Here is a 16,976-nt window from a genome sequence, read left to right as displayed (position 1 = left end):
TAGTAGTTATTTTTCTATTAGTACTATTGTCAAATGTTAAAGGTAATTTAGCTACTTATTAATTTCAGTATAAAAGTTCGTAAATAGCTTAATGTTAAGCTTATTTAACATAATCAAATATTTGTTAATGCACCACTACCGGGTAGATTCAGAGACCTTACAAAAGGCATGCGATGAGAAACGGTCTAATTCTGTAAACAATCGAGGAGTGACCAACTGGTGTGTGCCAACTGTATCATACTTATTCAGGCCTATCCAATCCCTTAGTATAGTATTAAAGATTTATATTTAAGTAGGTCATAGTTTGGTTCCCAAGGGAACTAAAAAAAAGTTGGGGATAAAGAAATTAAAATGTGAAAGTACTCATAAGTTTCAATACTTTCTCTTATAGAATACTTTTTTAAACATTTTCATATAGGTAAATCATATTTTGCGCGATGTATTTTATTGATAGAGATCATAAAGATATCAAATATAGTACTCATTAGATATAACGAGTATCGTATAAAAGTGTTAGTTGAATTGTTGAGGGAATGATCGCATAGCATCGTAAAAAAAAACCGACGGGTCAGTAACATTGCTTACGGAGCTTAGAGTTAGAATAAGAAGTTTCAGTCAGCGGAGACTTTAGATCTAAGCGTTAGACTCCTTTAGGTCGGTGAGCCTCGCGAGTTGTGCGGGTTCCAGTTCGTCGGGGATGGAGGCTCGACCAGCGCGCGGGGCCGCGGGTGGCGACTGCGGTGCGGTGGGGGGACCGGAGGCTACGGAGGCGCCGGTAGACTCACCCTCGGACGCAGTGGAGCTGGATGCGGGTTGGGGGGCGGAGTGTGCCGTGCCGTCGCCGGAGTCTCGCAGGCACACGGCCGTTTGCTCCGAGAGCGACGACTCTTCGTCATCGTTCTCGTCTTGCTGGGGTTGGGGCTCCTGTTCTGGCGGTGGGAACGGCTGGTCAGGCTCCTCGACCATGGGAGTGGCGGCCGTGATTACTATCTGCGCCACTCCGAGGCCGCAGCCGCTGCCGCTGGCTTCAACAATCAGAGGCGCAGGTTTGGGCTGGGGCGGGGGCGGGGGCGGCGGTTGGGGCTGCACTTCTTCTTCCTATTATCATAACACATATTTATAAACAGGACGCATAGGTATTTTTTTCCATAGATGATAGTAAATTTTGTGCCACACCATAGAAACGGGGAGTCAATAATATTTTAAAGGATAACTAAATTTAAAAAATAGTTAAATATTATAATAGCTATAAAACTATTCGATTTAATATTTTATAATGATATGTGCATGCATTAATCATGCAAAATGGAAAGCCATGAAAGAACTAACAATGGTTATATGGATTGTGAGATTTCTCTTTAAAATGTAAGAAAAAAATTAATTTTCTTACTCTTATAGTTACAAAAAAAACTAAAAATTGTCGAATTCACTATAAGTACGTAATATAATTTTATAGAATATATTTATTTAAATAGCCACGTCTTTTAATATTTTTTCTTTAGCTTTAGCAAAGCTTATTGCATATATATATATAGATACAACATAGTTATTCAAGTGCCAAATGTTGTAAGTAATTTCAAAGCTATTGGTAGGCTGGTGGCTGTTACGTTTAGAAATGTCATTAAGGAAAAGTTGATTACATTTTGTTGCAAAGATTCAGACAGTTCCCGTGTAACATCTGGCACTGTTAAGTCTAGCAGCGAGTGCCAAGTAAAAGAAACATTGAAAAACAATCGCTGCAAGAAATAAAAGCATGCCTAATATGTATTTTGTAGCAAAATTTATAAACAAAAAAGCAAACCTCATCCTCAAAATTATCACCGACAACTTCATCGACTGGTGCATGAAAAGAATTCGGATATAATTAATATTACGATATAAAACAATTTGTGTACAGTCGCCTTCATTGGTGGTATTCAAGTTACTTTAAAATAATCTTGCAACTAGCAATTACCTTAAACTTCACTTGTGTGTTTTGTTCGAATTCAACACAATTGACCGTTAATTCCACTGGACCATTGAATGTTTTATATAGTCTGTAATGCCTACTTATGTATGTTTTACAATATTTTCCGATCGTTATCATTCCAAGGTCTTGTACTTGAAAAGATTATAGTTCTATAAGTGGAATACCATCAATGAAGTCCACTGTACTCGTACGTATCACCTCACACTATCATCTAGCTGAAATCAAGCGGAGATAATAAGCATTATCCACTTTTCACTGAACTTACGAGATCAATTCTCTATGGCTGAGCTTGTTACACTGTACAGTACCACAAACATTTTCAATTTTTTAAATGCAATTATTTATAGAGCATTGTATTTTCAGTATGCAATAAAACAATAATTAAAATTATCGCGTAGTACAGGTACACATAAAAATAGTTTTGTATTTTTTTTATTGTGAAAATTGTATCTTCTCATATTTTATGATTATACATTGAAGTCGTTTATTATAATTGCAATACATATTTTCCATTATAGATACTTACCGACTATGGTGACAGCGGGGGTGACCTGAGCAATATCTGCTTCGTCGAATTGCAAGTCGTATTGTTCGTGTTGGTTCCTACTTAGCTCTAAATTAAAGCTGAAGTCTGGCTGACTATCCATTGAGTCGCCGAGGTCGGCTGGCGGGGGCGGCGGGGGACCGGCCGGCGGAGCAGCGCTCTTGCTATTGTTGTTATCCGTCATGACAACTAGCGGCGTCCAGGGATAGGGTACATATATTTCAACCACAAAAACATCCTAATAATATTGAAACAACGCAAAACTTCTCTATAGTCAACAAACCTGATGTTTTACAATAAAACTTTCATATAGTTACATCAAGACTGAAATCCTCTGGGTTTTCTTTTAAATATTATATATCGTGATAATAAATACCTATATGTTAACTAAAGAGATTTAGTTTTGTTTAGTTTTGTTTCGCTGTGTTATGGGTATACATACATTTAGAGCTGGAAGACAGATTTAGGTGGCAGGAAGTCATTGAAATATCAGACGGAAAACTAGAAGGTATAAACACAAGGAAGTTTGACATAGAATAAAAAAATTTGGTATTCAAAAACACATCATCTTGCAATTTAGATTAAATCTTTAATACACCTTCTGTCGTGCAAAAAATTTAGCTGTATACACATAATTTATTTATATTTCATGACATTTCTTATTATTGTACTTCAATATTAATTACCGCTACTGCAAAATCGTGCAAAATTAAACAATAACTTATTCATGCAAATATGACAATGTAGATGACCTATGATTTTCAGCGCCGTATTACCTATCGATTTCTACCGACAAAATACCATGCCAATTGGGGATTAAAACGACAACTATTTACCCAATCAGCCAAAAAGCTATCTATCGCGTAATTAATTGCACAATATTCCGCTACAATGTGTTTAACATTACAATAAAAGAAGACTGTCACATCTACGACACAAACATTTACCGTTCGAACGGGAACAACAATGATTTACATCAACACAATCGATCAAGTAATAGTAGACTGAAAGAGCAAGAGAGACAGTTGTTTCTGTGCGAGCGGTGGCAGAAACGAAAATAAATTCAGAGGAAGTAAAAAAGTTTTCGTACCCTCATCGTCATAGCCAGCTTCGGGAGTCTTCGGTGGGGATGCAAAAACAGGCGGGGCAGAGCTTGGCGGAGTCCAATCTTCGCCAGTACTCAACGGATCGCCATTCTAGTTACAATTTAAAACAATGTAGCCGACGACAGTAGATTATTTTAATTTAAAATAAAACGACGACGAAGGTTATTTAACAGTTTTAAGTATTTCATACATAGAATAATAACTTATTAAAACTACCTATGATATATCACGTTTCGCTAAACTTTACCTCATCGCACTCTTCGACAATAAGCGAGGGGAAATTGCCGACAGCACCGTTGACTTCTCCGCGCCACCAACCGTCGTCCACGTCATGAGCCTCGCGGGAGACAATACGAATTATCTGTTCAGAAATAAAATTATTTTGGAAAGAATAAAAAGCAATTCAGTTATTAACCAGTGGTGTATAATAGTTTCATCCGATTTAGTCAAACGTGGTACGAATTAGTTTGACTTTAACCATTACTCAGAATCAAACTATTTTCTGTCTGCGCGTAATACTACGAAGATTAAGGTTTTATTCTAATTATTTTACGTGAAATTTTAATAACTTCGTCTTTTTCATCAAGAATTATTTCAAGCGTAGGATTTAGCTTCCAAACATCATTTGCTTTGACTGGAAGTTAATTAAATTTAAATTTTCCATAACTTGCTAATTAGGACTATTTCGTACTGGGTATTTATATAATCTCTACGTTTTGTGCTTTAAGCAATTATTATAATTAAATTTTTACCTGTCCCTCCTCAAGATTGAGTTCATCAGATGCTTCTGCGTCATAATCGTAAAGAGCAAAGCAATAACCGAGGGTTGGTAACTGTTCTGGTGGCAGTGCCACGGCCTTAGGAGCTTCTTCGACCTTCGCTTCCTCGGGCTTGGCGGTCGGAGCAGAAATCACTGAAATTTGATCTGGCGAGACCACCACATCGGCATCTTCTCCTTCCACGGTATAATCCACAGAAGAAAAGGAAATCTGAGCAACAAGTCCTGGTGTACTCGAAGGCTAAAGGACAACACATAATTTTATTAATAATTTTACTTCAGACTTTCATTCTCAGGAATGTACAAACTGCATGTTACTACCTGCTCCCTTTCGACATCAAGATAGTTATGGGGAACGTAGCCTTCTTCCCCGCGGTAGTTCCTAGCACGGAGCCAACCGTCACCATCACCTTCTCCTACCACTTCCAGTTGTTCATTTTCAATAATGGACAATTCGTCCGGATTTTGAGCCTAAAATTTTTAAAATTTGTATATTTTTCAAATTGTGTCTGTTCAGTAGTTGGATTTTTTGAGCTATAGAACTTACTGTGTAAGAGTACAAAGCAGTACACTTGTACAGTGGGGCTGCGGGTGCCTCAGTAGTAGTAGTTTCTGAAGCGACCGGTTCTGGTTCCGGCTCGTCCCAATTAACTTGGGTTGGGTCATCCCAGCCAACGGTCAACTGCTCAATACGCATACGTTCCTCTTCCAAATCAGCTATAGACGAAACAAAAATAAATATTTTCCTATTAGTATACTATTAATAGTAATTTACTCGATCGTTATGTATTTATGTTCAGAAATATCGGTACCATCAACTTCTTCGTCTTGCTCATCCTCGTTCTGAGAATCGGATGTGGTACGCTGGTGTCCACTTGTTCCAACTGTAGCAGCGCCAGAGGTTCCTGCTTCTCCATCTGTATTATCGCTATCATAGAACGAATCCGAGCTAGGTTGATCCTGCACGAAGTACGTAGTTATTTAGTAAACGTTAAAACAGAATACGCAATAGACAAAGGATATGCAGTACGTACAGCTGCACCCGAGGCATCGGTACGAACGCTGAGTAGACTGCTACTACGCGGCAGTGTATCTTGTACTGCCAACAGATCAATCTCCTTGAGCCACTCATCTACGGGCGCACCGCCAGTCCTCAAGCACTCCAGTCTAGCCTCATATTTGGCGCGCGATGTCTCAGAACGACGAATGTTTGATCGTAGCTCATCCATACGTACTTCTAGTTCCGGTCCATTGGGATCGTTAGGGTCAACCTGGTTGAAATTGATAGCATTTAATTAGCAATAATGTTAATGTTAGGTCAATAAAATACTGACTTCATAATTGAATCTTACTTTCTGTCCTGCATCACGCATGGCTTGGTATAGATGTAGTTTGCGGGTTGCATCTCTTACAAGAGCAGTTTCCCGAACTACACGGGTCGCCCAACGGCGAGCTTCTTGCGCAAGAGTCTGCGACACTGTTTCATGCTCCATAGTCACGGTGTCAATGGGATCGTTATCGCATGGCTCAAACTCATACTAGAAAAACGTTTGAAACAATAAAAATTAAAAATGCAGTTGCAATTATCCGTAAAAAATATCCGTAGAGGTTTTTATACATTTATTAGACTAAATTGTACACTGTTGCTCTATGATTGTGTAAATTACAACACGCGGGAAAATGCATATGTTAAAATGTTCGATATTTACTTATAATTATTTTTCATTAATGATACAGGATTGAATCCTTAGACATCGATTTATAGATTTGCCAATGGCGACCGAATGTGTTGGAATATGAGTCACACCAAGCGGAATCCTAGAGCTACAATTACTTATATTATATAACGTTTATACCAAGGCGTTATTTAGGTATAGAAGTTAATACTAATGCACGGTGAATCGTTTATTTTTTATGCCGTTACATTTCAAATCTAGTAGGTAATGAATCTTGAATATATTATGATGTATTTAGTGAAAACTTCTTACCTGAATGTGCTGCTTAAGCACGGGATAGTACAGGTAAAGACATTGCAGGTTGTACTCCCTAGTCAACTGTTGGGCTTGATCCCTAATTTTACCAAAAGAGTGCTGAGTAGCAGAACAAGTCAAGAGCTCAGTACGTCCCATCAGAGTAAGAAACTCGGATACTTTTTCATACACTGAAGCTTCCATATTTTGCATGCAAGTTTGAAGTTCCACCAGAAAGTAACGGTTCTGAAAAGATCTTTTTTGTGTAATAATTGAATTCATTAAAATTTGGATTTTTTTCTTTAATTATTTTACCTGGTGAGCGTTAGCTGCTGAAAGGCTCAACAAGTAGTCATTTCTCGCTCCAGTTGATTTCTCCTCGAGTTGGTCGCGACGAGATGAAACTTTAGCGCTGTTTTTCTGAAGGGATGTAATCGATTGGAAAAACGAACCCTTCTTCTTCTTCAGTCTAAAGTTAAAAAGTTATCCGTATTTAATGATTTTAAAACATTTTTGAGATTATAAAAAAATCTTTCGTAAAATACATATAGTGGCAAATTTATATTAGGTTAACTGTGTGGGATTCGATGAGTTAAACTTTGGAGAATGTATCATGTTAGCGAAATATTCAGGCAATAATTGAATCCGGGCTGGTTAGCCAGGATCGGGAGACTGTAACTACGTTATTGAATTTGTGAATCGATAACGATTATGCTTTTAACTAGTTATACTTTTAGTTTACTGATTTAAATGTCATTATTTAACGAAGAATTTGTAGTCATCAGTTTATGTATAGATGATGCTGTTTTGTTTACTCTGAGTACATAGTGACTAATTTTTTTTTAAAGATGCAAGGATTACATAAACTAATAATATCAGTAACGAGACAATAACACACTTAAGAGTCTTTAACTATTTTCAACGTTGTAACATGAAAGGTTAAGCTCGATAGTGTAGCAGTTAAGAAAATATTAAAGTGCCTGTAGTTAGAAACAGTGTAGAGAAACATTGTTTTGCTTATGAATTTTGTAATCTTCGCGAACTTTCACTTACCGCGCGCTCATATTAAATATTAAGATGGTTCCGTCGACATGCTTACATATTTTATAACAAGCAACTTGTTGAATAGTATTAAGTTTTTAATTCTCTTTATGAAAGAAACATTAAGACTTTTGAAGCTTGAAGTAAGCTTAACTATAAATTCATCAAGTTAATAACTAGAATTTCCTTCGTAACTAAAGCTAAAGCTCTGAAGCTTTAATAACTCAAAGGTCTTGGCGACGCGATGTTAGAACTTGATGTCAATCTCAATTAACAGATTAAAGCCACGAGACGGCAGCGCCGGCAGCTATTGCATGAATAATCCGGCTTTGCCACGATTGTAACTCGATCTCACAGAATTCTGGCTTGTACGAGATATATTATTACATTTTGACCAGTGACCGACAGATATGGACGAACGTTCGTTCCAATATCTGGTAACATTCAATTCTATGTGCTAATGTTTACGACTTATTTTCTTTTCCGAAAATACTAAATACTGTAATCAAAGACACATATCTTTTTAAAATATTTTCAATACTTTGGTGAAAACTTGAATCTCAAACGTGTTTTTTATTTTAGCAGGTGACAATGCGTAATCGTTATGAAAGTCGAGTATCCCATTTCCATTGATGCGTCCGCCGAGAGCTAAACGCCAAATATGAAGGAGTTGGGTAAGGTTTGATTTAATGCACTTACTTTTCTTCGATATCCTTGGCCTTGTCGCGCACATCGTGGGCTGTGTGCTCCTCGTCGAAGTACAGCTTCTTGGTCTTGTCCACGTCGAGTACGCTCATCTGCAGCTCCTTGTGCGCTTGGGCCAGCAAATCGGTGCTCTAGTAAAAATATAATCATATTAATATCTAATGGATTTGTCGGGCGAGAGGTAAGGAATCATATGTACATCTTAGCACGGTTTATACAATGATTGCTAGTTCCCAGCTTGAACTATTGTAACCAAGAATTGGTTAAGAAAAAAGAATATTGCTTTTTTTATATGATAGGATCATTTAATTCGTTTTTATTAGTGATTTAATAAGTAGTTATACCAGGGCAAGAAAATATCTTGGTTATTTTTTGTAAAAAATTGCGATACCCAGTAAATTAAGTCATTTAATTTGCGTTCCTTTGAATGTTCCGTTCAAACAAGTTCACCTCTAAGTTAATCAAGTACGGCGTCAATTCGTTTAGTGAATTCACAGTGACCAGCGCTCGACCAGAGGGAGGTAAATTTGCATTGGTGTGGAGCGCCCGCCTCATAGAACGCCGGGACATGCAACGTGGAGCGTTAATTAATCACGTTAGAGGCTGTCGGTGAAAACTAAATTGACACTTCCATTACTCTTTTCGCTTAGCGTTTGTTACCGAACAATGTTACCGGACACAATATCTAACTCAAATTCTATTGTTTAAAATGTTTTAACTATTATCACATTTTATAAATGTTGTACTATTTAAGACAATTATTTATGTTGTCGGTTCTAGAAGTCGGTAACTATTGCTTAAAGCGACCATCTATTGCAGCTAATTTTAGTGATAAACTTTTAGCTGTGATTTATAATTGTATATTGGTTTACCGATAACTTCTGTCGAATTATTTTCGTAGAACCTTCGTAGCGTGTTTGTAGATATATCGGAACTGATCTTAAAGATTAATTCCGATGCAACAAACGTGTTGCTACGTAAGTCTGTCCACCGTAGCGTAGGAACATTGTAAGGTTTTAATCTCTGCAACTTCGATATGATCCGGCCTGGTAGTGTGTTGAGCACGGAATATACAAAGACCCGATAGAACTCTAACCCTACTGTTGACTAGAAACTGATTGAAACGTCTACGATTGATAAAGAATTACTAATAAGTATAGAATTTTTTTAAATATTTTTCTCCAGGTTGGTCGGAATAAGTCTATGCAGAGGAAAACAATTGTAAAATAGAAACTTGTCAGCGAAAAATATTTCACTATACGTTTTGCTTGTGACAAAGAGCCGTGTAACCAAACCAATTTAAACTCGTTTGAGTATTCAAAGGATAGTACCGTAGAGAAAAATGTGTCGGAAGCGAACCATTTATATCGCAAACCCGCATGTCAAAGGGATGCTTATCTTGGCAAAATGTTGTAACAAGTTATAAAATGTATAGGAAGGTCATGCGTTAGTTTGAAAAAAAGTAACAATAGAGTAATAATATGAGTAGTAATAGTTAAAAACATAGAATTAAATTAAAGTTTTCTTGTGTAACTACGCTTTGTTTCCGTACGTTTTTGAGTTCGCGGAAAAAGACAGTTTTGCTATAGTAACTTTCTTTTTTTTCGCTTAAGTTGATTTAACTTAGAGAGCATTAATTTATTTTATCCATGGCATAATTAGATTTTTACAATGTCTTCATTTATATTTTATTTACTAACGACAAGTGTTAACTACTTATCGCTCGTGACTCCGCGCGGAATAAAAAACGTTTAGTAACTTATATGTTCTTCTAGACTACACTTTACATCTATGCCAAATTAATTGGAGATTCGTTCAGCCATTCCAACCTTCCAACAAACATACAAACTTTCGAATTTACAGTACTAGTAAAATCCATGTAGCTTTAGAAAAGTTAGACAGTGTGTCGTCAAATGGAAATAATCTGTATTCACAACAGTGAATAGAAAATAAAGGAATTTATTTTATTTTTGCTAACTCTTCGTGTAAAATACGAGTTGTTGGTAACCTTCAAGATGTTTGTCGAGCAGCTGAGTGCGATTGCAACGTGCATTAAAAAGGATATGATAAACGAGCCCCAGTTAAGGTCATTCGTATATTTTCGACGATAACGCTAAACCTCCTGCCAAGTCTGAATACTTTCTTTTCTTTTTAAACATTCTCTTTTATTTATTCTTACACTAATGACAATCGCTTTTAAATGTATATATAGTATTATTATTTCTCTCCGTAAAAGTCTTTAATTATATATTCGAAAAAAAATATAAATAAACATTGGTTTTATTATAAAACGTTTTGATTAATCTTCATAAATAATGCAAAGACATACTTTTACATACAGTTTATGTAAAATGATAATAGAGTTAAACGCAGAGCAAAGTGATATTACACATTCTCGTATTCAGGTGGACATGAATAAAATATATGTACGTATATACTGTTTAATTAACCTTAATTGGGTACTTAATAAAGAGACTATTATAACATATTTATCATTCTTTTTTATACTGGATATTTTAATCTTTTAAATAATGTTAAACTAAGGAAGCAAACACATTGAGCGCTTCATGTGTTAACTTTTATGAATATTTTGTCTATGATGAGACCAATGTAAACACTATCCTCCTTGCAAAGGCCCGCACAAAGTGAAGAAACATTCTAAAAGAGAAATAAAAAAAAGGTCGTTACCTGAATGAATTACAAAGGTTCATAGAAAGAGCTACTAGTTACTTCTACTAGTACAGGGAAGGTAATCATCATGATGCAGCCTGTATATCAAGAAATTTTAAAGATATGATTGAAGTCAAATAACCTTATCAGGGCCAGTGTTGTTGACTAACATCTGTAAGATTTAGGTTATTAGTTTGTTACCTTCTTGGCAACGTTCATCTTATGCTGACGCAGGAACTTGGCCTCGTCTGCGATCTGCTGCTGGAACACCTCACAAGCGGCGAGGCGGGCGCGAGCCAACTTCTCGTTCTCTTCCAGCACCGTGCGCCACACGTTCCACATGTTCCTGTCCAACAATCCTTTTACATTCAATCCTCGATATTTTTATACAGTTTATACATATGCCCCAAATAGACTATGGCATCCCTTTTTCAAAGTCGCTTACTTGTCACGTATAAAAGGTCCGCTGGGAAACTATGTTTAACTTTGTTTGGCCAAGATTTGCGAATTTAAGAAAAATCGAAAACAAAAGTGTGAAATAATCTGTTTGCTATCTAATGATTTGACAAACTTACGATGTTTGACACACAGTTTGATTGTAGGCAGTCCGTTTTAGAGCTTTCAATCAATATTGCCATTCAATTTGTGCTATTGTCTAAACATTTTGCAGCAATGTTTTTATGCATTTATTGCAATTAAACCTTAGTTTAATATTAATCGTTTTAAAAATATCGTTAACTCGCAACTAATCAAAGCTTAGTAAAAATATTTATTATTAGACAGTTACACAAAAGGTTAATTCGTTAAATTTAACTAAACTTTATTTGGTACAATCCGATGAGCTCGTCGTCCTATTGACCTAATAAACAGTTCTCCCTCATCTGCTTTATACTTTTTGAAAATAGACAAATGTAGAGATTTACTTTCAAATAGCCAGAGCATCTACTTAATACATTTCTACCATTTTATTTGTATACTATTTCGAGTAATGTTTAAAGATAAATGTTTTATTAGTTTATAAAAAAAATGGTGTCTTTCATTTCGCAGATTGCTATTAAAGTAAAAAAATACAAGTCATTTTTGAAGATATAGTTATTACAAAAACCAAAAATGTTTAACATTCGCAACGATCGCCAAATCTGATAGATGATAATTCCCTGCCTTCACGTTGACATTTTGCCATCGTTAACTTTCTGGCCATACAATACCGCTCAAAATTCATCATAAAGAACTTTCCATAAACTTTCCAAAGTATAATAAAAGTCAAAGAAATAAAAGAATGGAAAAATAAAAGTATCAAATAGATTCTATGCTAATTAGAATATTAGATTAATTTTCTTTTTGAAACACTATATCTCTAACATAGGCTTTGTTAAATTTTACGTCAAGTCTTATTATTTTTTTCCATCGCGAGAACTTTAGTAGATTATTGTATAAATTGAGTAGCACAACACTAGAAGCAATGCCTTTCTGACCCATTGTATCCAGGCTTTAATGTAACAAATGGCGGGTCGATTAGGTGTGACGCGAAAAAGACAATAATAGCATTACAGATTTCAAGGCGCTTTATGTGAAAATTATAACATTCCTTTCACGTTTAAAGTACACGTAAAAGCAATGTTTACAACAATGTTTGTTTCAAGTGTAAAATTTAGTCGACACAATAAATTTTAGTAGGCGATTGAGTTTGGGAAGGTTTAGTTTCATAATAAATCGATTCGTTCGGTTGTAAGATCAAATTAAGAACTTGCGATTTATTGGAGTTTAATGAACATCTTCATGCATCACTACAGTTTAAAAGTTATTAATAACGATGTGCCCGCTCGAAAATATAATATGCATTTTTTTAGTTTTATAACTCTTTGAAATAATTTATTATTTGTATCACTTAAGACTGAAAGAACTCTTAGGTATTCATCAGTAAGTACATTTTTAATGAATTTATTCTATTCATGTACCAGCTCGTAATATTACGATGTAGGCAAAGCACTTACTTTCAAATTCGTACAAACAATAATAACAAGCACACCGTGATTGTAATACAGTATGTACATATATCATAAGCTCGGAAAGTTAGAATTTCGCTTCGCAGAAGTCGACAAAAGCAAGTTGCATTTGCCTAATAATATTTGAATACCAAAAAGCAGTCGCTCTGCGGCAATGTGCATACAAATTCGTAAGGCAAAAGTAAACTATCCTTCTACATTTTCTGAAAGACCGAACGAAAACTTTCTCGTTTGAGAAGCAAAGCATGTTTACAGTTTACAGGCATGGAGCCTGGCTATTTGATAAAATGTATCAACAAATTAAAAAAAAAACTTAGACTTCCAAAACACTCTAAAAGTCAAGAGACAAGTCTGACGTTGAAAGAGCTTAGTGTACATTTGCTTTACTGAAATATCGTTGCGAAGGTATTTTCCTGTTAAGTGCAATGAGTATAAAAAAAGAAAGATAGGATGTTTTAGTTACTTGCAAACAGTTAAAATATGTGGTTTTATACGTTAAATTTACCTATCTATTTTCGACGCTGGGAAGCGTACCGAAAGGGGAGGTTCGACATAATCAATACCTTAATAAAGCTAATCTATTCTTGAGTAAGAAGCTTATTATAATAACTAAAGCAGAACCCTAGTGTATATTTCTTATACTAAATCTAAAGTAACTACGGGATTTAAGTACACAACTGTATATACTAAGAATTTCCTCTTTTTTATTTCAATTCTATACATTAATAATGGCATGTCAAAAGTGTCAGCTATCAGAATCTATCTGAAGATAGCTTAAGCAACAAAAATGCTGTCATTGTTGTATTAAGAAATAAATGTATTAACTAACATCACTACTAAGGTAAATTAAATAAATAAGCGCTAGAATGCTACCAAAAAAAAATAAACACAATTTAAAACAAGAGTTTCGCAATAACTAAACGGACATAATCTAATGCGTGAATTACTCAGCATTAATAGATAATATATGCTCTGAATATTTTAATATTTTCCACCTTGATTATCATACATGAAGGGCCATTGAACAATATGTTACCGTCGGCCCCAATTCTTCCACTTCGATGTCACTACATATCGCAACTGACGGCTACTTTCTAATATGCAAATATTTATCTTACGCGAAAACACCCACAGAGCCTCGATGTATAAATATGTATGGGAAATTAGATTTTCTATTCATCGGATAATTGTGTATGGTAAAATTGAGATTATGTTATTTATGATTATGTTATTATTGAGTTTTGTTATGAGACACAACATTAATTACTTTCTGTTAATTTATGCTATACATTACATACATTTCCTCATCTCCCCTACCTTATCCAACTCCCTTAGATCGGAAGTGATGGTGATACCGTGGGTTTTCGTCCTACAAATAACTCTATCATCCTTCATCACAGTCACCACTCATTTGCTATTGCTATGTATCATGAATACGAAAACTTCTCACACCACGCCTTTTATTATTGGACTAGCTGCATCAACGGCTCCGTCCGTAATTTTAAAAAAAGTTAAAAAATAGTCTTAAAGTGCATCTAAACCAAGATTCATCTAAATCCATAAAGTCGTTGTAAAGATACCTAACATCAAACCCTCAAACATTCCAATTTGTGATATTAATCAATCAGTTTGTAATTTAACAAATCGCACTCTATATTTATAGATTTAAATTGTTACTTAGTTATTATTATTATATATTATCTTAGTTATTACATCGATAAAATCAAATACTAATTCAGTCTTCATTCCTTTTTTACTACAATCATTAATTACGCGTTAATAATCACTACATCCAATTAGCGCAAGGAAGAATACACATTTTTTATAAATGTGCACAAATGTTTGTACCAAATTGTATGTAATAAGGTTTGAAGTGTCAAACTACTTAATTTCTATAAAACACTTTCGTTTCTGAAGATAACATCTTTGTGAATAGAATCGGTAATAGACTTACTGACTTTGGTCTCCTAAAGAGGTCAACGAAGTGACCTAATACTTTTCTAGACATCACAGGAGTAATACAGAAAGCTAAATTGAGAATTTTAGCAGATTGAATAGAATATAAAGAGAAAAGATTTATTTGACCTTTACTTTATATAAAATTGGAAACCTATTAGATATTTATAATCTTTACTAATACGGTCACTAGAAACCAGTGTTTGGGGCACCTGAATTAAGCCAATATCTTTATTCTTGTTACGACTGTCGCCCTGTTTTCCAAGAGATCAATTTTTTATCTTCCAAATTATCATTATTTGTGAATAACTGCGACAGAAAAAGGTACCTGGAGCCGAGATTTTTTGTCGGTTTTTAATTGCGCCGGAAAACTTTTAAATATAAACAATTAATGTTCTAATGAAGGTAACATTTTAATTTTATGTAGTGAGTTTCTTACTTAGGATTGAAAAATCGGTAAATGATGGTTTTGACCTACCTCATGTTTTAATATCTAACGCACAGCTCTATATCTAAAGTTTATGCGTAAACAGAATTAAGGAAGTAATCAAGTACATACCATTTTTCTTCGGCACCATCGACCTTGATATCGGGGATGTTCGGTATTTTCTTATTCAGGTAAGCCGAAGATATCTTCAATAGAGCCTGTTAACAAAACATGTATATTAGGAAAAAATAATCATAATAAACCTTTCGCCTTAAAATACTTTTATATTTTGGCACAATATTTACTGCTGGCCCGCCTGAAAGATTCATCTTTGAATATTATTTATTATTGTTTATGCGATTGCATATTGAAAGAGTAACCGACAAAAACACAGTTAGGATTCAATTTAGTCTCAGAACTGATTTAGTAATGCAGTCTATTTCAATTTGCCAAATCTAAATATGATATGAGAATGGATGTGATAAAGTAGGTGAAGGTTTTTCGTTTATTTCTGTAATATTACCGACGTATAAATGTGTATTTTATTCATTCGATATTCCCTATCAAATTCAATTTAACACGTTCACTGCGTAACAGGCCGATATCGGCCTGCCGCGGCAGTGCGGACGAAGAAAACTATGTCCCTCTTGCTAGTTCGAAACGATTACCTCAGTATTATCTCATTATAAAACGTATTCATTATGTTTCCACAGAGTTATAAAAATTTAATCCGTCTTAGTGCTGGTAGGTCTAGAAAGACCTGCCAAGCTCTAGCGGAAATATTATTGGAGGCACATTTTGGCCCGCCACCGCACTAGATGTAGAATTATTATTTTACTCGCCGCAATAAACGTGTTAAATGTACTATAAATGTACAACTCTGCAAAATTACAGATTAATATTATAGATGTGAAAATTGCTTTGATTGTAAGAACACGTTGTTAAACTGCAATTATTGTAGCGAATACTACTTTACCGTGAGAAAGCTACATCATGAAAAAATTGCACAGTTTATTTTAATTACAACATACAAATATTTTATTCAAAACACCAAAGCTTGGGAAGAAACATATGTTGAATTTGTTATTTTCATTCTATCATTATCCCCCACATTCTTATCGAAAAAATCAGAGATAGCAATATACTTACAAGTATAGATACTTACTTACAAAAATAGATTTAATAGGTATTCATGCTTACTTATATTGTTTAATCAAATTAAAACAAACCAATCTAAACAATTTTACCTTGAAAGTACTATAATCACAGACTTAAAAGAGACATACGAGTATTTGTATCATGAAATGTAATAAATCTTTAGACAATAAATGACATTGTCAGCTAGTAAAATATATAATTTATCATTTTCATTGAATTCGACTAGACTTAGATAATACTTTACGATAGGGACTTTACTCACTTTATTTCACACTGTAATTATTACTTGAAACTTGTTACAAAATTAGTTGTTGTCGTAAAACTTATTAAAGTTTGAGGAAATGGGTAATGATCGTAATACATAATTTATGTTGGTGTCTTCCCACACTTCGTAGTGAGAAAACTTGCACAAAAAACACATGTGATAATTAAACTTAAATATCCGACTGAAGCCATAGTTTTAACGACACTGCAACACTGAAAGTTTAATTTTACCAGCGCTGTTCTGTTATGATTAACAGTGGCAGAACTCGTATTAACAGTTTCGCACGAATGGTTCGGCTTGCCCGGTACATGTTCACCAACACACAGAATAGAGGCGTGAAGTTGTGGCGTTGTCGTGGAGGAAGCCGAGTTTCAATCCTCT

At 34.8% G+C, this 16,976-nt stretch overlaps 2 protein-coding genes across 3 annotated transcripts; both read right to left on the bottom strand.

Moving 5' to 3' along the window:
- Window positions 1-959: 959 nt before the first annotated feature.
- Window positions 960-15,380, bottom strand: LOC106111901 (F-BAR and double SH3 domains protein 2). 2 transcript variants are annotated; one of them, XM_013294111.1, is made up of 14 exons: window positions 15,305-15,380; window positions 10,985-11,129; window positions 8,108-8,244; window positions 6,683-6,836; window positions 6,386-6,613; window positions 5,750-5,935; window positions 5,432-5,668; window positions 5,210-5,357; window positions 4,945-5,114; window positions 4,719-4,868; window positions 4,372-4,638; window positions 3,867-3,980; window positions 3,604-3,709; window positions 960-1,098 (listed from the first exon to the last, which is right to left on the bottom strand). In XM_013294111.1, the coding sequence occupies exons 2-14, from the start codon at window positions 11,123-11,125 to the stop codon at window positions 1,028-1,030; spliced, it is 2,109 nt and encodes a 702-aa protein (XP_013149565.1). In that variant the 5' UTR covers window positions 11,126-11,129; window positions 15,305-15,380; the 3' UTR covers window positions 960-1,027. The 2 variants fall into 2 exon arrangements, with proteins under 2 accessions (XP_013149565.1, XP_013149556.1); XM_013294102.1 differs by lacking the exon at window positions 960-1,098 and having other exon boundaries at window positions 3,481-3,709.
- On the bottom strand, window positions 1,543-3,125 carry LOC106111917. The gene is made up of 2 exons (XM_013294123.1): window positions 2,496-3,125; window positions 1,543-1,836 (listed from the first exon to the last, which is right to left on the bottom strand). The coding sequence occupies exons 1-2, from the start codon at window positions 2,695-2,697 to the stop codon at window positions 1,694-1,696; spliced, it is 345 nt and encodes a 114-aa protein (XP_013149577.1). The 5' UTR covers window positions 2,698-3,125; the 3' UTR covers window positions 1,543-1,693.
- Window positions 15,381-16,976: the final 1,596 nt, after the last annotated feature.

Source organism: Papilio polytes, unplaced genomic scaffold, assembly GCF_000836215.1.
Source record: "Papilio polytes unplaced genomic scaffold, Ppol_1.0 DF824381.1, whole genome shotgun sequence".
Lineage (NCBI taxonomy): Eukaryota > Metazoa > Arthropoda > Insecta > Lepidoptera > Papilionidae > Papilio > Papilio polytes.
The sequence above is the reverse complement of the archived record's forward strand: the minus strand, read 5'-3'. Positions and strand labels throughout refer to the sequence as shown.